The sequence below is a fragment of the Camelus ferus genome, chromosome 11 (assembly GCF_009834535.1).
Source record: "Camelus ferus isolate YT-003-E chromosome 11, BCGSAC_Cfer_1.0, whole genome shotgun sequence".
In the NCBI taxonomy this organism is placed as follows: domain Eukaryota; kingdom Metazoa; phylum Chordata; class Mammalia; order Artiodactyla; family Camelidae; genus Camelus; species Camelus ferus.
The window spans coordinates 48,836,535-48,860,077 of record NC_045706.1 but is presented as its reverse complement, the minus strand read 5'-3'; the positions used below and the strand labels follow the sequence as shown (position 1 = coordinate 48,860,077).

Here is a 23,543-nt window from a genome sequence, read left to right as displayed (position 1 = left end):
TCAATAATTAAAAGAATTTTAGGAGAGCCAAGCTAGCTTCATATGAAAAGCAGTAAAGAAGGATAATATAAACTCTCCATACTCATATTCAAAGTCATAGTCTAAACTGTTCTGGCATTTAAAGAGCCCTTACCTCTTACATCGAGCTGTGCAATGCTTGACACGGTGCCATATTTGTTGCTTGCAGTACATGTGAAGCACCCAGAATCTTCTGCAAATACCTCCGCAATGACCAAAGTACAAATCTCTTCTAAATTCCAATAAAACAGAATGGTTAATGACTTAATTCTGGAAGTGGAATTTTCTGATATTAGATGGTGATTCTATAAAATCAATCTAAGAAGCTGATGGTATTAACTGTTTGAGAATAATTAGTCCAAATAATTATTTGATTGAATTGACTGATTAGCAGACTAAATGAGCCAAAGGATGTAAAACAACTCCATGCAGACAATCAACAAGAGGATTTAATGATAATGTTATATATTACGGATTTGCAGATTATTTGTTTTTTATGTCATCAGTACAGATGACAAAAATAGAAACAAGAAACAGTGAGCTTAAAAATCACAAAAATAAGTTAGGATTTAAAGCAAAAGGAGGTCTGTGTAAAATAAAAAGGGGTTAATAAAACAGTTTTAAAACTCAGATCTCTTAGTATTTCCATGGGGAACTTTTTAAATCTTTTTTTGGTGACTGATATCTATGGGGAACTTTAGCAGTGAGGTAATTTTAAATGAAGGCCATACTTTAAAACTGGACAATAAATATTTTGCTTTGCTAATTGTAATTGGCGGAGCAAGAGCAACTTAAAATTCTGGGTGAAAAAGGAGTGAAATGCATTTTTTCTTTTGTAACACTATGGTAATTCTTATGGATCACTCCGGTACATAGCATGAGCCCCTTTGAATCACTACAAAGGTGACTCCCCAGATAGAATCATATGATTCTAGCCTAAAATTATTGTAGTTAGATATTCCTCAACAGCTAATGAAGAGAGGTATAAGACAGTAGGGTAAACCTCCATCTATCACTCAGTATACCTGACATTAAAAACAAAATTAATAAAAGCATAGTTTCTTAGGAGAAACTTGGCATCCTGGTGTTTTATGATAACTAAATTGAATTCGCTGGATAACTTCTAGGAAAACTGGACAGGAGGCCATGGCAGACAGTGTTGAGTACATGCTCAATAAATTTGCATCCACCTCCCTCCTTCTTAATAGAATCCTGGCTTTGTCCACTCTGCATGGAGTGGTCATGAGCTCCAAGGCAAGCTGACCTCTCCCAGCCTCAGGTGGTGAATCGTGGTTGGTCATGCTACCTCTATTTTTGCTCGGTGGTGGCATGTGATGTGCAATTCTGGTCAATGAGATATTAGGGAAAGTTTCCTGGAGAGTTTTTGGGAAAGTCTTCCTTACTTTTTAAAGGGAATTAAAAAAGAGTGTTAATCCCTATTTTTGCCTCTGGACATTGTCATTTGCATGTAATACCCAAAACTCTGGCAGCTGTCTTGGTTATATGAGTAGAACCAGCCTAAGAGGATACTCTGAAGATGGCAGAATTGGGTGGGGGTGGGGGGGAAGGTTGGCCCTGGGGTGATCTCTGAGATGCTAAATTAACCAAACTCAAGACTGCCATTTCTTAGAGCATCTCTTGCTATGTGACAAAAGACATTTTTTCTTAGAGCTTAAGCCACTTTTGGTTAGATTTTCTTTATTTGCTTCCCAAAGAATCCTAAATGATGGAGAGTTTGGTTTTGGTACCCCTCTATCCTTTTTCTGAGCCCTTGGCCCAAGCTTCCTTCTCTCTGTTCCTCTTCCCAAACATTTGCACATCTTTCACCAGTCTGCTGTCAGAAAATGATCTGATCAGTTCATTCACACTACACTACACCTGCCTGATAAGATAAAGTATTCTGTCTCCAAAGGGTATTTACATCATAGGCAGAAGGAAGAACTCTCTGGATTTAAAATTTCAGATCATAAAGCTTGAGCTTGTTTTGGGCCGGGGCCCCTTTTGAAATTATTATTTCTTAATTATTTCTGAAATTATTTTGTGTATGAGACTGCCTAGTGAAGAAGCCGGCTCTGGTTGAAAGTAGCAAAAGCCTGAAATATTTTCAATGGGAAAAACGCTTCTCCAGTACAAGCAGTGCTAGAGTAAGACTGCTCTGGTCTTTACTGTATCCCCAAGGGCCTGACGTGGGGCTGTGTAACATAGATGTTTCATGTCTACATCTGGAATGCCTTTCCATTCAGTTTTCAAAAGAAAGAATTATAATAGTGAAATTCCAAACCATCATTCTTACCCACGGGCACAAATACAACCTGATTCTTCAGGGTGATGACAGAAAGGCAATTCAGGTGTTTATCCTGTGGTTTGTGAGTGACCTGAATTTTCTAGAAGTAAGAGCTTTGCTTCACCTACCATCACTTCCATGTCATCTTAGTATCCTCCCCACCAAATCTAATAACATCATGGACATTTTATTAATTATGTGAATTTTAAAAATCTGATGCATAAGTTTTGAGACACAGGCTGTGGAATTGGAATTGATCTAGCATCATGGAAATTGCTCTGCCCAGTTTAAGGAGGTCATGAGTAGGGGCCAAGGAAAGAGGGAAAATATCCCTATGAAATATTCCTCTACAACCCAGAACTACCTGCACTCATATTAGATATTGAATATATATTTCAGATTTGTACATGTTTCCCTCATTTCCTTCTCCTACAGTAATAGCTTGAGTTGGTTTGGATCTTCGTTTCAAAACTTAATTTTTCTCTTTCTTGACACCAGTGTAATTTTGATATGTTTTATTACATATTTCAAATCACTGCTAACATACAAATGAAATTAAATTTAAATGATCTTTACCTGGCTCTGCCATGGACCGAGGTTCTAAAAGAAAAAAAGAATTAAAAGATTCTGAGCATTTATTTTACTGAGAGGTGATATTTTCATCAGAAGCTTCCTGTAGAGTTTCATAGTTTCTTGCTTACTCATGAGTGATTTGACAAGGCTAATCTGTAAAAGTTAAGTAAAATGACTGAAGAACCAGTGACTATGACAGGAACAGGATAGTTGTCACAGAAGGGCAGCAAGAGCGCTGTTGACTAAAGGAGGTGGCTGTACCTTGGGACACACCAGGATTCCACTTGAGATACATAAACCTTAGGTGAGGAAAAGTTACTGAATTAGCTGGAACTCAGGAATGACTTATTTTTATTGTACCCATCCAGCCTACTTGGAAAAAAGTTTGTGAAGACTGAGAGATCCTTCTTGGCTCTAGGCTCTCACATCCTAATATAATGCGGAATATACCTCTTGCTCTAAGTTTTCTAATATTGAGTCCTAGGAATAGATGACAGGTTCCTCAGGTGCAGGTTCTTTATCTTAAAATTCTTTGGCATTCTTGAAAGTGCCCTCACGGGACTGAAAACAGGTGCTCAGTGAATGTTTATGGAATTGCAGGCACTCAGAAAGTAGTTGTTAAACTTAGTTATAATCTTCTACACTGATAGAACTATTTTTTTTCTCAGCTTGAATGGTATTTGGAATATATTATTGTTGCTGATCTGCTATTAGACCTGATAAGTATTGGTTCATATTTCATACCAATCCAAGTACTACTATTTTGTGATAGGCAGAAACAAATTAACAAAAAAGCAAATAAATTTCAACTTCAGTTGTTAAGTTATAAAAATAAATAAATGTGTAATAAATAAATTTATAAAAATTAATTATCAGGAAAATAATCTGAAAGCATCAACTTACTTTTCTGTAAAATTCTAAAATCTGGGGAATCTTCTATCAAGGTCCCTTCTCTATACCACTCAACTTTAGGAGATGGAGCTCCTTTTACTCTGCATTCAAAGACAACCAGCTGACCCTCAGAGGCTGATAAATTCTGTAACATCTGTAATGAGAAGAATATTGTTAGAACCAAAAGTATACATTGTTGGAATCCACTTCCAGTGCTGAGTTTTAGAAAAAGATACCATTGTCTCCATATTTGGATTTTCTCCAAATCTTTTCCATTTCCAGCAGCTTCAGTTCTATGGATGTATTGAATCTATTTTTGAAGACAGAATTATCTGAGCCCATATGAAATTTTTTCCTCGCTGTCTTCTTCCTTTTCTTCTCTGCTGCAGTGCCAGACAAATTTATTGAATACTAGCCCAAAACATTTTGAGGTTTCAAAAATACTAATTTTTGGTAAAGTAATTCTGCTTCATTTAAGAAGATTCCCAAGTGGAATTTGGTTTTCAGAAATAATAACAATTTAAAAAATCTGCAGTGAGTATTCTAGTAGGTGTTTTCAGCATAAGAGTAATTTATTTTTTCCATACAAGAGTGTTCCATAAGGTGGAACATCTCTGTGGCCCAAGTAACTGACTGTTTTCTTGGCTTTGCCTTATCTCTATTCTGTAGTCCTGGAATTGACTTTTATTTTGCTGTTTTGTTTTCCTTATGTGTTCTTTACAGTATAGCCTCAGTGGTCTGTTGAGAGAGATAAACAATGACAGTCTCTGTAAAATCATAGTCACATGTGAAGTCTTAAGTCCTGGTAAAATATGTTGTAATTTTGTGAAGGCATTGTTAAATGCTCTTCCACACTTCCACACACACGCAAAAGTTTACAAAAACCACTTTCCATTGTAAGATATCAGTATGTTCTATAATAGACTCTATGAGAGAATGGAACTCACATTTTTCTTTCACTCATCATGATTTGTGAGCTTAAAGTCAGTCACATTGATTTGTGTAGTTGGTAGTTCAATTGATTATGAGATGCTCTTTTCGCATGTGTGTAGGCTTATTTTTGTTTTTTATTTTGGCCCAAAGATTATAAACATGGAAAGGTTATGATTAACTTCCTTTATAAGTACTGTTAGCAACAAGCCTGCATGGCTTTGTGTTATTACAGTTTGGGGATCTACATTTAGGAAATATTGGCTCTTGCTTCAGAGAAGGGGAAAGCCAATAGTTTTTTTGCTTTTGTCATTCACTCTTACAGATGTATCTTGTGCTTGTTTACAGTTCTTGTCTTAACAATTTACAGTATTTTGTGCATGGCCCTATCATGTTTATGGCATTTGTCTGAGGAATACAGGGGTGGGGATAACCACATGGCTTTAGTTATGGTAGACTTTTACCTCAGAAGGGTGTGTAAGTTGATATTGTGACAGCCAGGGGGCGCTATGGTTCAAAGTTAATGTTTTATCCTTTTTTTTTTTTTTTTTTTTTTTTTTTTGCATTCCCAAATTTTTTGCTGAAGTAATTCAGAATGGGACTTGCACAGAGTGGTTTCTGAAGTAATAAGAAACTGTTTGATTAAAAACCTGTTTATTCTTTGTCTATCCCAAAACAATAGCTTTCAGTAACAAGAATGGAATGTTCTCAGTAAGCAGGGAATATCAGTGACTCTTGGGTGTTCCCAGCAAACTGGTGAATATGCCCTCCACCCTGACATCTGAGCAAATTCTTTGCTAAAGTGGCAGTTTGGGGGCCTATTGAAAACTTTAATGGCAGTCAGACACCTCCCTGGGATTCATACATAATGGAGTTTTATTCCTTCTTGAGGCAAACAAATTAGAAAACCAAAGCAAACTTAAAAAAAAAAAAGTGGTGGTGGCCAAAGGGATTGAATAAATGAAATATTTATTTTTTTAATGGGTACATTTTTAAAATGGGTATAAGGGGAATGAGGTCAATCTATACATTCTGACATGGCTTGCAGTTCAGATATATGCGCCAATTCTCAGTCTTACACCAAGGTCCTGCTTGCAAAAGGACCTCTTGAGAGAATATGTTACTCACAGTTGAGATTAACATTAGTTGGTTGTAATTATTCGCTTGACATTGAAGGCTGAGACCTGTGTTGTATTTGAGAGTCCAGCCAAGATACCTGAGATACTACAGTTATAGAATATGCCTGCTAATTGTCTGTGACATGAGATGGAAGCATTCCAGTGCGAGATATCATCAATACTCAGTAAAGGAGTTGCCAAGAGTCATCGTACAAGCCACTTAGAAAAGCTTGCTGAAAGTTATAGTTTGAAGAACAATGATAGTTGTTGTTGCTGAAAACTGTGCTTTCCTACAAAAGTCTCATGAGAAGAAACTGGCCCACGTCAGGTCCAAATCAGTTACACCATATGCACATGGTATAGATGGGGCCATAGTCAACATAGCAGTATGTCTTAGGCTGTTACTAATGGCACATTATATACAGACTTGATCATGCTCATCTAGACTTTCTTGAAGATGAATAAGACATGAAACATTCCCCAGCTAGCAAAGATTAAGTTAGTCTTAACTAGGAATTATGGATCTGAACTAAAATTACTAAAACTAAAACCTACAACCTCCTGAGGTAAACAGTATCCCAAGTGCAAATCTTTCTTGTCATGGTCATCACCATACTGATCACCCGGGAAGATATTCTTTGTAGGGTGACTTGACAACACAGAGTCTTGAGAAGCATGTCTTCCCTGGCCATTTGATATTGGATATTTTCCCCCTCTATTCCTCCTAAAGACACCCTGAAGCCACAAAGCAATTAAAGTTAATAATTCCTTCTTAGCTAAAACAGAAGTTATTCACCACAGAATAAATATTACTATGTGCCTGCCTTGTACAAAGTACTATGCCAGGTGCTGTGTGAGTTGGAATAACACAGTTCTTGTTTAGTAGGTCTATACCCACAAATATAATGCAGGGACATCCTTGAGAAAAGGCATCTATCTCCCTTATTGGTTAAAAGATGTCAGCAACAAGGTTCATATTGTCATTTAATTCTTTTTTTAAAATCTGGTTATTATTTTTGCACCTTGGGAGATGCTGAAAGTGAATGTGTATAGTGCTTTAAGCTGGAGTTGGATCAGAGGAGTTTTTCCTGATTAAGAACTGTTCGATTGAAGACCTTTTTTACCCCTAGATTGTTCAGGGTGCCCAGTGCAACAGTTGAGTCAGAAAAGTCTCTGGAATTATCAGATTGGGAAGAGGGGTCCATGTAATCTTCAGAAATCTGAATCTGACCACCAGCTTGATTATTTCAGGGTTTCCTGCCTCTGCTATTATATAATGAAGTGCCTTTCTTCAAATTCTCACTTCCCCTGCCCCCTTGCACTCTTCAAATTACTGCTGAAGCAGCTGGAGCCAGGCCTGCTGCAGCCTTGAAAGCCCGCCAGAGCAGCTGCTGTTGGAGTGGGAGCAGTGATAGGAGTAAGATTCTAATTTGATCATCTACCTCCCTTCACACTCAAGAAGTGTGAGTACCATTCCCTCCACCCCTCCTAAACAGAGTGAGAGTGTTTTTGATACTGTATAGAGGATGGAGGGTAGTTTATCTCCATAAAATATTTTAAAACATAAGTATCACCTATGAATAGAGTGGTGAACTAGCATTTGGACCCCCAGGCTTCTCTCAAACTCTACCACTGTTTTGCTGGCCAACCCTCCTTTTCATTTTAACCTTCTTTAAAAGGAAGATAATACCAGTACTTCCCTATCACCAAAGGAAGTACAAGGAGTTAAATACAGCTCTGCTTTCTAATCATTGCTTTTTAAAAAAACGGCTTCTTGCCATTATTGGCAAAGAAATGTTTTGTTGGGCAATATGGAAAGTGATTCATAGGGACTGGAATGCCAGAAGTCCCTAAAGAGGTAAATGGACAGGAATAACCTGAACAAACATATGCCAATGATCAGTTATCATGGCTCATGCCACGTGATTACCATCATCAGTGGCTCTGACTCAGAAATTTTCTAATGACACTGGCAGTGACTTTGACCTCAATCCTGCCCTCACTCATGGAAACTAACGCAAGCACACCGTTGCTGATAAGTCCCTTTGGAATCTGAGCCACAGCCTATCCTGGTGCCCTGCGTCTGAACAACTCCGATCCCATTTATGGAGGCAGAAACACACTTCACTTCTCTGATGAGAAAGCCTCATCATAGTTTGGGTCTTTGTACTTAGGACTGTTTTCCCACCATGGATCTAATGTTTTTGGAGATTTATCTAACAAACAAAATATACTAATGACTAATTCATTTCCCCATTTTTGTTTATCAAAGGCATATATATATGTATGTGCACATCACAGCATCTAATTAGAAGGAAGTAATCAGTCACCACACAGAAGCAGCTAAACTTGTTGCTAACCAAGTCCACGAAAATTAAATGTGAAGAATAAGTGTTAAAGTTCTATTGGACTTTTTTGGAATAATAAAAATGGCTTTGGACCTATTATAACCTTTAGGGACTTCTATATAGATATTGGAGATAGCCTTCAAGGTGCTTGGGAGAGACAGAAAAGTTAACAGCTTTATCATTGTGCTAAATAGTGTACCAAGGTATGTGCCAGGCTATACAGATGCAGGCAAGACAGAGCACCCAAAAAGATCTGAAAGTGAGTAGAGGGATATGAGGATACCTCTCTGGTGTCTGGAGAAGAGAGGAGGAGACTTCAGTTGGGGACTGGATATAAATTATTCTGTGGTTTAGTTGCCTTTGAAGAGTCAGCACTGTCTGACAAAGAGTGTGACAAATGGGTAAGACAAAGTACCTGATTTCTGGGCACGTAAAGCTCTGTTTTAAGCCTAGGTGACTTAGCAGTGAACTAAGAGACAATTAGAGGTAGCTCTGTTAGCTATGTTACACACACACACACACGCATACACGCATAAAGGTCCACTTATAACTCTTCATCAAAGTCTGTTATTCAAGTCAAAACATGTTGCTTTCCTACTTCGAGTCTTTGAAAATAGCAAAACTTAAATTCCAAAAGCAGGTTACAAGAAACAACAAACCTGAAAAATTGAGAGGCCATCTTGTTTCACATAAACATGTTCGCTGACCTGATACGGTTATGGATAAACATGTCTCACTGTAGACTCTGCTTGATTTTGGAAAACCATCTTGGTTGAGCTAATGGTGGAACTTCCCTAAAATGGATGTTTCTGTGGAAATTGTGGGTTTAGCTCTTCCTTTAGGATCTGTGCTCATCAGAAAAGACACCATTTTTGCCATTTTGTGCTAAACCACAATTTTTTAGCCCCAGGACTGATTGACAGTTTGGGCTGAATAATTCTTTGTTGCCAGCGGCTGTCATCCTTTGTATTGCAGGATGTTCAACAGTATCTCTGAATGCCAGCAGCATAACCCCTAGTTGTGACAATCAAAAATGTCTCCAGACATTGACAAATGTCCCTTGGTGGACAAAATTAACCCTGATTGAGAGCCATTGCTTTAAACTAAAGCACACTTCTGAGAGGCTAAAATCTCTTTGGGCTTAAGTTTGGTATTCATACAAAGGATAAACTGTAAATGCAGGCGTAGATTCCATCCATGTGGTCTTTATAACACCAAAACAAATCCAATGTGACTCAGTTTTTCCCCTTTGAATTTATTGTCTTGGGCATTATGTAAACAAAATCTATATTATATAAGGGAAAGAACAATAGACAGGATTGGGAGAGCTTGTTTCTAGTCCTGATTCTGCCACTAACTAGTTCTGTGATGTTGGGTAAATTGCTTAATCTCTCTGGCCCTCCCTTGTTTTGTTTTTATTTGTAAATGACAGTACCTGAGGAAAATTTCCAGTTCCAAATACAAAGATTATGAAACTCAGAATCTGATGCCACCACAATAGTTGATACCATGGATTAGAAAAAGAAAGCTCTTTGTTCTCAAGTGAGGCTTTATGTTAAGCCTCCTAGGAGCATTTTACTCCATCTCCTTGGGCACCAAAGACATCTGGAGAAACCTTTGGAGTTGTAAGTGCCTAGAAATGTATCACCTGACCCCTCGGTGTGGCTGCTGTATTTGACAGCAGTTGGGTGGCCGTAGAGATCAATGTGGTGAGTGAGGATGGCATTTCCTTTGTCTGTTACACAAACTGTTATTAGAAATCTGGAACCTGAAGTGACATGGTAACAACTACCAAAAAACCCCGAAACCCTAAACTATACTTATAAAAGATCCAAGTCCTGAGATAAAGTCAGTAAATTTTGGACCCTACAACTTTGAGTATTGTGGTGTGTTTAATGCCATGACAAAAAGAAGTAACATTTTGATTACCTTTGTAAACACAGGAGCTGCAATGATAGGTTTTCCATCCAATCCTTGCAGATAATTGGTAGGGCTCTGACTCTGTTAGAGAGGAACCAACAATAGACTGTCACTAGGATGATCAAATAGGTAGGTAGATAGATGATAGATAGATACAGCAAATCTACAGAATTCGGTGTATGAAATTTAGATTAGTTAACCAAAGACTGACATTTTCTAAGTCTATAAATCACAGACTTCACATTTTTGCTGAACTGATTGTGTTTCTTTCTAGGTGATGGTGGCTGTAAATATGTGCTGCCCATCCCCACCCCCTCACACATAGAGCTATGTAATGAACCCTCACTTCCAGAAGAGGTTCCATAGACGCCCTGAGGCTCTACAGATCACAGTTTGAGAACTACTGGATTAGAACTAAAATGTGACCCCTCTGCATTGCTAAATGATTAGGTAAGTAATTCTCCTTAAATTTTTAAGAGGTTGTAGATCTTTATATATATATCAATATTTGTATTTAAGTATATCAATGACACATTACAAATATATTTAGATTAGTATGATTTTTGTATTTTTAAAGTATATGCATAATATATGTATATGTGTATATATATACATACATACATACATATATATATGCATAGAAGATGTCCAGAACTATCTGCTAGAAACTAACAGGAGGTACCTCCATCCAATGAGTTGGGGCAGAGGAGTAGAACCTTGATTAAAGATTTTACTTAATATACTTTCTGTATTTTTAAAATGTTTTTACAGCAAGCATGTACTATTATCATTATTATTATCATCATCATCGTTAACTTGAAGGATGAGAGCCTTTGATGTTTTCTAAAAATTAATTTCATGGTTGCTCTATCTTAGAAAGTAAAAAATTTTTTATAGTTCCATGAAACTGAGTATCATGATACAGTGTCTTGGGCGAGTGTAAGAGCTGGCAGCTCATTGTATATGTAATCAATGCACTTCATGAAGCTGGAATATCAGAGACTAATTTGTAGGGTGTTTTTTCCTGTGAAATTTGTCTATTAAGTTAGAAAATATGTTCCCAAAGCCAGGGGAACCACTGATATCATACATCAGAAGTACAAAATGATTATCATGATTGTAGAAGCATGTTGCCCAAGAGCATTATGAAGCTGCAACAGAGGAGGACACGCTCATGCCATACAAGATAGTCATGGTCACAGTGCCTGCCTATCACTGTCCATAGCACTTGTGTTTTACTTTGACTCTTGTACCTGCTGGATGGTTGACACACTGGGATGGGCCACCACATGCTGGGCTTGGGGTGCTGCTGAAGGAATGGCTGCAGAAGTAGTGGGAGGGGATGACACCTCTTTTGGCTTCTGGATTCTGAGAAATGATTAAAATACACATTATAGAACAGACCTGTCATTGTCGTGAAAACTCTTTCAGCAAAGCTTTCAGCACTGCTTACAGAAATCTTTGTTCACTGATGTTGCACAAACATTTACTGAGGGTTTCTTTGCTACACACTTTGTTAGGCAATGTAAACATGAAAATAAAACCTCAGTTCTGTCCTTGAGTTCCCTGCATGTTTGCAGCTAATTGAGATTCAAGACAAGTGCTGTGACAGAGTATGTGCAAAAAATTTTTTGGGATTTGTTTTGTTGTTGCCCTCTGTATTTTTCCTCCTACCCTATTTCAGGTAAGGGGCCAGGCTTTATAAATCTTTGCTTCTGGGATTTTGGCACGGCGAAAAGCAGAAATAGCCTGAGTCAACAAGCTCTTCAGGTTTATGCAAATTAAACTAGAGAGATTGTTTGACAGGCAGGAGAACCAGGAAATACTCTTGAAAACGCTGCAGAAGGGAGTTTATTTTAGTTTTGTTTTGGAGAAGAGAGCGGTCCATGGGTCTTGCCAGAGAACCTGACAAGAGGGAGAACCTGACAAGAGGGAGAACCTGACAAGAGGGAGAACCTGAGTCCATAGGCGATGGCAACCCTTTGGTTAAAGGCTTCCACTCTTGCTAAAGGTATCAGTATCCAAGCATGTCAGGAAGGGAAAAAGCGCTAGATTTGAAGGGACCTTGAAGTCTGGGACATGGGCCTCTTACCCTTAAACCTGTGAGGATAGATGACCCATGACAGGATGGGCTTCTCTTATGTTAGATGTTACCTCCCCTGCCTCATCTCTAAAATGCGAAACTAATAATTCTCACCTCATAGGGTTTTTGTGAGGGTTAAATAAGATAATTCATGTAAGAGGCTTAGAGCAGTATTTAATATCAAGCTATATCTATATCTGTGTCTCTGTCTTTATGTTTGTATCCCAGGGATCTTTGCACAACTGTGGAGGGGAAAAGGGACACACAGTAATGACTGATGGAATTTTTTCCCCAGAGCTAGGGAGGATAGGTTCTCAGGGCAGAATTATGTGATGATGTAGAGGCTGTCAGTGTTCCTGAAGCATCTGTTTTCTTCTTCTACGTTAACAGAATCCCTGATTTCTTTACATGGCTGCTCCAAATAAAGACTGCATTTCCCATCTGTCATCTAAGCTAGCTGTGGCCAAATGACTATTTTCTGGTCATGGGATATGAAGGATAGTGATGTATGTGATTTAAGAGAGATGACCTTAAAAGGTGGGTAGGGCATGTCCTTTATCCCTCCAATTTTAGACTAAGAAGATGAAGTCACATCTTAGAATGAGACGAAGCAGAAAGCTGAAAGCAGACTGGAACCCAGTGGAATGTGGAGCTGTTTTACCAGCCAAATTCATATTTTTATGTAAATGAGAAAAATATTTGTCTTATTTAAGTTATTGTTATTTTGGTTCTCTGTTACACACACGTGGAGCTAAATCCTGACTACTACAAGTAGATTACAAATGAGCTATTTCTTTCTTATTTAAGTTTGTATATCAAATTCATATCCATTAGGTTTGCAATCTGTGTTATGAGAGTTCTGAGGAAGGAGTGATGAATGTGCAGTGGAGGAGGAGTTTAGTGTAGAACTTGACTCGGTTTTGAAGGATAAATAAGAGTTTGCCAGGTAGAAGAGATAGGGCACTCCTAGCAAAGCGAACAGCTTGAACAAAGGAATGAAAATGAACCGCACATTGTTTGAGTGAGATGGCAGCAGTGCAGAGAGCCTGAGGTGGAATGAGGAGATGGAGAAGGAGAGGGCAGGAAAGCACGGTTGACACTCTATTGAATAAAGCTTTGTGTGCCATGTTAGGATTTTTTAAAATGTTGTTGTTGGTTTTGTGTTTGATTTTTATTTTCCCGTAAATAATGATTTTTTTTTAAGTCAGGGAAATAAGATTAGAATTATCTTTTAGAGAGTAACTGGTTGCAGTCTGGAAACTGGAAAAGAGAGAAAAAGGTTGGAGCATCTGTGAGGGGGAGACTGGTGTAAAGAGGTAGGAAAGAACTGAAGACATGAGGTTGATAAGGAAGCGAGTTAAAGAGAGAAATCGTTTACTCTGGTTATGAATTTTCATATGTGCACAGAAGATAAAGGCAGATTACCATTCTAAGGTAGGCATACCTAAAGGATTTTGAATAAGATGTTTTTTCTGCCATTAAAAGAGGTTGCCTCTGTAGGGGAGGGCAGGATATGCAAACACAGTTAACAGCGCTTTAGCCAGACTTCCAAATATTGCTATCTGTTTCAAGTAATCTCAAGGGATGGCTGTTGTGTCTGTTTCCAGTTCCCATGCCTTCTGTCCACAGCCTTCTCTGCCTGAAATACCTTTTCCCCTTGTTTGGGGATGTCTACCTACTGTTGTTTTAAGACTCAGCTCAAGGTCACTAACTCTGCTAAGCCTTTTCTGATCTCTCTTTCCCTTTTCAACCAATAAAGAGTCTTTGTGCCAAGTCCTTAACACCCTACACATGGTTATATCACAGTCTATTACACTTTATTACTCTCACTGTTTGTATGTATGCTATACATCTTTTGCTATATTTGCTATGCATATGTTTCCCTCTGCTAGGCTGTGGAAGGCAGGAAGCATCTGATTTTTCTTAGTACCCCGTGTGTCTAGTGAAGTGCCTGGTGTAGAGTAGGTGCTTAACCAATGGTTGTGGAAAGTAATAGTGGATAGATGTAACTTTTTCAGTACTCAATACAATTGTTTAGCAAAAAGATGTTATGACTTGCCCAGGTCACTCGTATATGTAATTTAGGATCACCAGATTGTGTGTTATTGTGGGTACTATTTTTAGTCAGAAAACATGAATTTTTTTGAAACACTGAGTTATTAGGATTTTACTCTGTAGATTGAAGTATGATATTTCTTGGGTGATATTTCATTTTTCAAATGTTGGGAATGTTAAAATTAATCTTTTAAGCAAGAGAAGCAAAAGACATAGTGTTTTTTGTCCAGCTCCACCCAATTTTTTTTTTTTTTTGAGGTTGTGCCCTGGAGCCACCCTCTTCAAGTTCTCCTAAACAGTTAGCAACTCTGAGGATGCTAAGGCTGTAAGATAGAAAATTAGAATTACCGATTCATCTCGTCCTTATTAGGGTCCCCTTCTGAGTCAGAAGAAGAAACCCCTGGAAAAATAAAAACAAGACATGTAATTTTTAAGATAGTTTCTTAAACTGGTTTCTAGGCGCTTGAGGACCTATAGAATTTTAGACCTAGAAATAAATTCAGTGATTCCCTAAACTAACATCCAATTTACAGATAAGAAAATAGACCACAAGTAGTTGAAGTATTTGCTCAGGCCACATGGCTAGTTAGTGACAGAGTTCAAATTAACTGGCCCAAATTCCAAATGCTCTTGTACATAAAACACCTGCTGATGCCTTTAGACTAACAGAGGAGACTTTATGGAAATTTGTGGTGTCCATAAATCCTCTTGCTCTTGGCCTACACACATTAAATAAAAGAAGGGATTACATTGGATTCCAAACATTGTAGGTGTAGGTGGATGCTCTTCCGCCCAGCCCTAATATTAACAAGTCACACTTCATCTTGGGAGTGGGGGTGTTTGGGGCTCTGTTGCCACAAATCTAAAAAAAAATCAGCAATCCAATCTCAGCACTGTTAGCAGAGTTTTGATCCCAGATTTACTTCTCAAGATAGTGAATTCCAGGAAGATGTAACAGAGCTAAATCTGGAAGTATTTATTGTACCCCCAAAATTTGAGGATGAAAACATGTAACACACTTCTATTCATTCATTATTCATTATTATTATCATTATCCATACATCTATTCAATAAATGTTTATTAAATACCCACTGTGTACTTTGTACTACATAAGGTATTGGAGATATAAAGGAGACAGTTCCAGTCTTTATACCATAATAATACAATATTTAAGTGCTAAAAGCAAGGCATCCATAAAGTATTATAGATAATAAAAGTACTAAAGAATGGTTCACAGAAAAATCTCAAGAGGATGTGTGATAAATAGGAACAAAACCTTAGGTCAACATATAAGGTACATAATTTGATTTCTTCCCAAAATACGTTTGTTGCTGATATAAATGCCTTTCCAAGTCTCCCAAATGGTTGTCCTTCTTCTACCCTTGAAAACTGTGGTATATTTTCAGCCAAGAGCCAGAGTGACCTTGTTAAAAGCTAAGGCAGATCATGTCACATCTCTGCTTAGAATCCTCCAAAGCTTACCTTCTCTTTCAGAGTAAAAGCCAGGTGCTTGCAATGACCTACGAAGACCTACATGATCTGCTCACCTACCTCTTCCCACCTCTACCCCATCTTGAATTTCTGACCTCACCTGTTACTTTCTTCCTTGTTTGCTCCACATGGCCACATTGGCTCATCTCTGTACCGTAAGACAGGCACACTTCTACTTCAGGGCCACTGCACTTGCTGAATTCTCTGCCTAAAGTGTTTTCCCTTGAATATCTTGTGGCTCACTCCTTCACTTCCTTCAGTTCTTCATTTCAGTGTCACTGGGTGAGTGAGATCTTCACTGACCACCCTGTCTAGAATGTAGCCTATACACACACACACACACACACACACACACACACACACACACACATGCATACACATACCTTCTATCCCTTTTTCTTGCTTTCTGCCTTTTTTATAGTGCTCATATATACTGTGAGACAATAGAAAACATATATTTTGGTCTCTGCCCCTGGTTCCTGGCACAGAGTTTCTAAAACCCTTATGATTTACTAAGTGATTGATAATTAGCATCTCTTGTTCAAATATTTGTCTTTGACCCTGTCCCTGACACTGGGCTCCTAAAATGCTAGTAAATTCCCAAGTGATGAGAACACTAAGAGCATCCTTTGTTCTAATGAGGTGACTCTGGACGGCTCCTGGGTAGGGGCTGGTCACTCAAAAGACCAAGCCATGACTAGAAGCTTGGAATTTTCAGCCCCACCTCCTCATACTCCAGAGAGGGGAGAAGGGCAACAAATGGAGTTAATAGTTGATCATGGCTGTGTGAGGACACTTCCATAAAATCACAATAGTGTGGGGATTTGAGAGCTTCTAGGTTGATGAACACAACCACACTGGGGCGAGGGTGACACTCCCTAGCTCTGTGGGGACAGAACTCCTGTGCTCAGAACCCTCCCAGACCTCGCCCTATATATCTCTTCATCTGGTTGTTCATCTGTGTTATTACACCCTTTAGTAAACTGGTAAATGTAAATAAGTGTTTCCCTGAGTTCTGTGAGCAACTCTAGCAAATTAATTGAATTCAAGGGGGGGTTTGTGAGAACCTCCCAATTTGTAGCCAAGTCAGAAGTTGTGGGTAATCTGGGACCTATTACTTGTGATTGGCATCGGAAGTGGGGTGGGAGCAGTCTTGTAGGACTGAGCCCGTCACTTGTTGAATCTGACACTATCTCCTGGTAGATGGTCAGAACAGAGTTAAATTGTAGGACGCCAGACTGGTGTCATGGAGAATTGCTTGTTGGTGGTGTGAGAACCACTTCCCCTACCACACACACAGATTGAAATTGGTGATCGGAACCATTTCATGTACCTATCACATTATATATTTTATTTATTTACCTCATTTATTTTTTGTCTCTCCAATTATGATGCAAACTCCTTCTGTCCATAAACTTAGGAATTTTGCCTATTTGGTTCACTGCTATTATCCCCACTGAAGAGTAGGTGGAAGATAGGCCCTCAATAAATATTTATTTATTATAACTATATATCTTACTAGTAAGTGCTGTGCTCCAGGAGTATTTTACTTTACCTTCTATGTAAATCTCAGCAGAAGTTGAATCTGTCCCATAGATGTTAGAAGCAAAGCAGGAATAGCGTCCTGTGTCCTCTTCAAAGGCTTCAGCAATGGTCAGTGAGTGCAGATTTCCTGCCTGGACAATATGAATGTCTGGGGAATTTTCAAGCTCCTTGCCTTCACAGTACCACCTACAGGGAAGAATATTGGCATGACTAAAATGTGAGAATTGATAACATAAATGGCTCCAGATGTTTCCTAAGAAGAAAATTGTGACAAATTTACAGTCAAAACATTAAACAAGCCAATATTATGGTGTAATTTCATTGTAACAATGAGAGGAGCTGACAGTATTTAAATCACAGTGATGCTTTATTCAGGAAATTAGAAAGCAGCTCCTATTGAGACTGCTATGACTGAGAGAAGATGGATGAGACAGCAAATACAGCCACGGAGAGCAGGGTTTTTTTGCTGTGGAACTTGGCTTCTTCTAAACAGACTTACTGCTTTCTATAGTTTACGTTTAAGTAAGTGCTACTTTAGCTTGTTTGGAGATAATCTAAGGGATATTAAAGGTTTGTGAAGTTGAAGTTGAGCACTCATTCCCTACTATAAATTGCCTCGGACCTAGCTAAATGAAAATTATTTTATTCTGTTATTTGAGTCATCAGAGTAAAGGAGATGGGCCATGTTTTCCCAAGAGTGGCCCAAATCTGGCAAATAACTTAGATTAAGTATATTTTTATGGGTTATGTATTTTATTATAATCGTATATGGTTGACATTAGAAATTTTCATTACAATACAGTTTTTTTGCCAAAAGTTTACACAAAATAATGCCTAAAATAATGTTTTAAATGTGAAGGTGCATAATAAGAGAAAAAGACATTAAAATTAAATGAAAATATGATCTCTCATGTAACAGACTGGCAAGTCTCAAGTTTACCATTCTCATACATTGCTAGTGGGAATGTAAAATGGTACAACCCCTGTGAAAGGAATATGGCATTATCTGCCAAAATTACAGATGCATTTGTCCTTTGACCCAACAATCCCAGTTGTAGGAATCTATCACGTAGATAAACTTGCATAAATACAAAATGACAAAAGTACAGGTTACTCATTCAAAGAGCAGAAGATTTAAAATAACCCAGTGTCCATCACTAGGAGACTGATGGAATAAACTGTGGTACAGCCACATAATAGAGCACTATGCAGTGCTGAAAAGCATGTGAAAGATCACTATGTACTAATATGGAAAGAACCCCAAGATATATAGTTAAAATTTTAACAATAAGGCACAAAATAGTGCTTGTAGATTGTTAGCTTTTGTATCAGAAATGTGGGTTCTATGGGTTGAATTTCCTCCTCTCCAAAATATATGTGGAAGTCCTAACCTCCACCCAGCACTTGGGAATATGACCTTATTTGGAAATAGGGTCTTTGCAGATATAATCAAGTTGTGATGAAGTTGTTACGGAGGGCCCTAGTCCAATATGAATGAGGTTCCTTAAGAAAAGTAAAACCTTATGTGAAGACACAGACACACAGGGAAAATGGCATGATAACACAGGCAGAGATTGGAGAGATGCAGCTGCAAGCCAAGGAGGGCCAAGGACTGACAGCCACCACTGGAAGCCGGAAGACACAAGGAAGGAGTTTACCCAGCATCTCAGAGGGAGCACAACCCTGCTGACACGTTGGTTCTGGACACTCAGACTCCAGAACTGTGAGACAGTATATTTCTGTTATAAGCCATCCAGTTTATGGTACTTTGTAATAGTAGCCCTAGGAAACTAACACAGAGGGTGAGAAACAAGATATAGTCATGTCTGCATAAAGAAAACTGGACAGAATGAAATGAAAATCAAAGTGGCTACCTGTTGGGGTGAGGGGAAATAAGATGGAAGAAGACAGGTAGAAAAGAGATGCCTCAGTGTACCCCTTTTTATAATTGTTTTCATTTTTTTAAAGTAATAATTGTTAATCAACATCATAATAGAAAGTAATTAGGTGGGGAGTTGTTACCATTATACAATGTCAAAAATTAAGGAGTCCTGGCAATTGCTAATCTTTCTTATAATTTCAGATCTAACCACTCTGTGTTTTAACCCCTCCCTCCCACCATTTATAAAGCAACATTCTAAAGCACATTTAAGAAAGCTCACCTATTCAACAACTTCCGAAGAGTCAGGCTTTTGTCTGCTGTTCCATAAATATGTCATATTCACCCCTACATTCAAACCTCTGCTCATGTGAGATTCTCTGAGATTCTCTTCCTTGCCTTTCAGCTACTGCAAATACAACTCATCCATCAGTTTGGCTCAGATACCACCTCCTACATGAAGCACCTTTTACCGTCAATTCTCAACGATTGTTACTTTACTTTTTTTTTTTTTTAACCTATATTATGTCATGCAAGGCTTGATTATACACTGTATTTTATTAGTCTCTATTTGGGGAATTTGTCTTGTCTTACCAATTTCACTAAATTGTAAGTTCTTTGAAGATGGGGATGGTGCCTTACAAGCTCGTGCAGCATCCACACTGCCTAGTACAGTTCTCTTATATTCTCTCTTCCACATACTCCTCTGCATCTTATCTCATCCCATAGTTTCAGTTATCACCTCTGTTTGGGCTAACATCCAAACCTGCTGTTCTGCTCTGACTTCTGGATCCCTTCTCCCATCATTCTCCCTTCACTATGTTCCAACCACATTGGTCTTTTTTTCTATTCTGTGAACACATTAAGCTATTCTCTATATTAGGATTCTTGTACTTCCTGACATCTCATCCCCCAGTCTTTATAAAAATAGGCCCTTCTCATCAGTCAGGCCTAGCTCAAATGTCACCTCCTCAGAGAGGCCATCCCTGGTCCTCTTCCTAATGTAACTTCTTTATGCTCAGACACTATCACCTTATCCTCTTGTTCTCTTCACAGCATTTGTTATTATCTGAAATTATTTTATGTACTTGCTTACTTTGTTATTGTTTGTTCCCCATACTGTATTGTAAAGTCCATTAGAGGATCTTATCAATCTTACCAATATAATCCCACACCTACAACAGCACCCTGGCACATAGTAGGTACTCAGAAAATGTGTTGGATTTGTTGAAAGACCAAATGATGCAAAGAATTAGTAGTTAATATTTTGTAAGTATTTCATTATTTGCTTCATCAAATTCTAAGCCAGTGTTTGATCTGTTATGGCAGCAGCAGTACATACAGCTGCTGAAATGGGTTCATAAATCTCCCAAAGCATAAATCTCAACAAGACCCCCAAGATCTGTATCAACAAACACTCAGAGCATGTGTGGTTCCAACTACAAATACTGAGCATCTAGTCAAGCATGACATATTGAACACAAGTGTTTATCTTTGCTCTCCTCCTGAAATGACCCTAGAATGAGAATAAAGGAAGGTTATAAAGGTATATAAGCACAAGGACCAAAAGAATGGGAAGGGGGACCTGAGACCTCAAATACTTTTGGAAGGTGGAAAGTAGAAGGAGAAGCCAGGAGAGCTGAAAAATCTGAAAATCAAATGCCTACTTGGGGATGTCAGTGAGAGAAGGCAATTTGTGCAGCTGAACTCCAGCGAGTTTCAGGATTTGGAGATACATGTTTGGTGGTATGGAAACTAACAATGGGGGAGGAGATACAGAACTTCAGGTTTAGAAAATGAGCATTTAGATTCCCATAGCAGGTCCTATCCTCCCTTCTGAGCAGTTAGGAGATGCCCCAGGATGAAGGCTGATTTGCTGGTTGTATGAGCAGTTGCTTCATATGGGAGCAAGAGGAAGAAGGTCTTGAGGGATTTCTCCAGGGAAAAACAAAGGGGCCTGATAGTTTGACTGCACGGAACAGAATATTTAGGAGATGTTTTACAAATGTATTGGAGCCCTGAGATGAATTTATGATAGGACCACAGAACCAAGCACAAAAACAAACAAAAAGACAGTCATCAACTCCAGGTGAAAATAAACAATTGTACAAGCAAGGCAACAGTCATTTTTCCCTACTAGGCTTGGCAGTAAATAATATGTACATAGCAGCAATAATTTAAACATTACATTTTTTTAAGCAACAGTGTGATATGACTATACTGAGGCAATGAAGGGACAACAGAGGTGCTAGTTTAACCAAGGGGTGCTAAACCACCATTTTCTGGAACAGGAAGTCAATAGAAAATAGCTAACATTAGCATACCACCAATAGTGGATTAAGCATATTCCAGCAGTTCTCTTCACTTTCTGTAAAGACAAAACTTTTCATATAATAGTAAGATATTATTTGCCTTTTCACTGTGTTAACATTTGCACTGATGGTGCAAAAGCCACAGTGGGTAAAATTGCTAGTGCTTTTGCAGCATAAAACTGACTGGTGGTCATTGTGTTCTTCACCACCACACTAGCAGTTAAAAAAAAAGTCAGGGTCATTTAAAAAGGTCCTTGATGAACCAGTAACAGTTGTTACTTTTATTAAATCTCAGCCTTGAGTTCATGTCTTTTTTTAAACATTCTGGGTTAGTGAAATGGGAAGTAGCATAAAGCATTTCTACTGAATATGGAGGAGCAGTTGTGTGATTTTTTTTTAGGTTGAGCTAGCCACTTAATGCATGAAATCTTAACTTAATGAACAAATTATGGTTATTCAGATTTATATATTCAGCAGACGTTTTCTCAAACATGAAGGAGGTAAGCCTGTTGTTTCAAGTAAAAATAACTGGTAACGTTTGTCGCCAATGAAAAAATTCGAGCTTTCAAGGAAAAATTAGTTTGGGAAAACTTGTGGATCCCATAGTGAGGTTAGGGCTTCCCAATACTTAAAGAGATATTTTTGATGAAATCAACAATATTAACAAATACGATTTTTAAAATGTTATGTAGTAAAATGTGTCAACATTTGGAGGATCTGTATTACTTATTTTCCAGGTGACCGATACGTGATGCTATCCATTCAAAGTTCAAGACAAAGGATTTTATTATAGCAGGGTACAGCAGTTCATTGGTATGGTCTCAGATTTCACATTGCAACTAACCTTTAAGAAACTACTGCTAGCTGAATTTTGATGTAGTATCAGATAAGAATAGCCACATTATTTGAAAAGGCTATTAAAATATTCCTCCTGTTTCCAACTATGTATCTGTGTAATGTCAGATTTTTAAAATTTACTCCAACCCAAACAACATATCACAACAAACCAAATGCAGAAGCAGATATGAGAATCCAGTTGTCTTGTGTTAAGCCAGATGTTAAAGAGATTTGCAAAAATGTAAAACAATGCTATTCTTCTCACTCAAATTTTTTTGGGGAAAATACAGTTATTTTTCATAAAATTATTTATGTTAGCATGTTTGTTATTGTTATTTTAAAATGAGTAAGTAAATAAATAAAGCATTTCTCAGTTTAAGATGATAATTATAGGTATGATTCACATAGACAAAACCTCTTTTGGGCCTCAATAACTTTTAAGACTGTAAAGGAGTCCTGAGAGCAAGAAGTTTGAGAACCACTGGCATGCTATTTAGAAATCTAGAGGTAAATAAATAGGAAACTGCAAAAAGAGTTGAAAGTGAGCTGTTCTTTAATATTATTTGACTTTTTAAACAGTGTACCTGTATTAATTTGATAAGGCAAATATAAATAACTATTTCAAAACAAATACCTTCCCTTATATAAACATTATAAGGTTATCTCATTTCTTTAGATAACATTTCCCTTCCTTACCAAAATGAGAGTGGAAATATCTATGAGCAATTGGACAGCCAGAAGGCGATAGTGAAATGATTCAAATGCCCAAACTCTCTGTCAAAAGCATTTTTGTCCTTACTCAGATGGCCAGGAGGCTTCAGCCAGTCCCAAAGGACAGCCAGTAACATCGTCACTCTTACTTTAACACCATGACCCACTCAGAAATAATGCACTGGTATTAAAATTTACCCAGCTACTTTGAAGACTTTTGAGGGTAAGGAGAAAACATACTCTCCTCAAACTTCCATCTATGTTAGGGAATGCTTTCACAGAAATACCCTGTTCAGCTGCATGTTTTTAGAACTGCTTACAGAATGGCAGTGGGTGCCAGACGTGATTCATGGCTCAGCAGAAATGAGTCAGTGATCTGGGGAAATGGGCAGGTCCAAATGATAAAGAAGGACCCATCTTTAATGTGCTAAGGAGAGCTCGCCAGACCTGCTAATTTGGCTAGCTATCAAGCCTGGGAATGAAGACACTAAAGAGACACATTTTTCAGATTTAACTGGACTTTTCAGCTGCATATCACCATTCTGCT

At 38.1% G+C, this 23,543-nt stretch overlaps 1 protein-coding gene and 1 long non-coding RNA gene across 13 annotated transcripts in view; one reads left to right on the top strand and one right to left on the bottom strand.

Moving 5' to 3' along the window:
• The window catches only part of MYPN (myopalladin), a 91,464-nt gene that overhangs the window by 35,340 nt on the left and 32,581 nt on the right, over nucleotides 1–23,543 (bottom strand). For all 9 annotated transcript variants that reach the window (XR_004323979.1, XR_004323978.1, XR_004323981.1 and 6 more), the window contains 7 exons: nucleotides 17,268–17,443; nucleotides 14,569–14,620; nucleotides 11,336–11,450; nucleotides 10,092–10,163; nucleotides 3,779–3,920; nucleotides 2,879–2,902; nucleotides 134–250 (listed from right to left, as the gene is read on the bottom strand). Coding sequence is in view for 3 of the 9 variants with exons in the window: in XM_014556297.2 (XP_014411783.1) it covers nucleotides 134–250; nucleotides 2,879–2,902; nucleotides 3,779–3,920; nucleotides 10,092–10,163; nucleotides 11,336–11,450; nucleotides 14,569–14,620; nucleotides 17,268–17,443 (698 nt within the window). In the remaining 6 variants the exon portion in view is untranslated. The remainder of the gene's footprint in view (nucleotides 1–133; nucleotides 251–2,878; nucleotides 2,903–3,778; nucleotides 3,921–10,091; nucleotides 10,164–11,335; nucleotides 11,451–14,568; nucleotides 14,621–17,267; nucleotides 17,444–23,543) is intronic.
• LOC116667186 overlaps nucleotides 1–23,543 on the top strand; it is a 67,569-nt gene that overhangs the window by 26,214 nt on the left and 17,812 nt on the right. Inside the window, exons 3-4 of one of the 4 annotated variants that reach the window (XR_004323988.1) lie at nucleotides 10,357–10,532; nucleotides 22,186–22,508. This is a non-coding gene — a long non-coding RNA (uncharacterized LOC116667186). Of the gene's footprint in view, nucleotides 1–10,356; nucleotides 10,533–12,555; nucleotides 12,665–19,542; nucleotides 19,652–22,185; nucleotides 22,509–23,543 lie in introns of those variants that run through there. The other 3 variants (XR_004323986.1, XR_004323987.1, XR_004323985.1) reach the window with 3 other exon arrangements.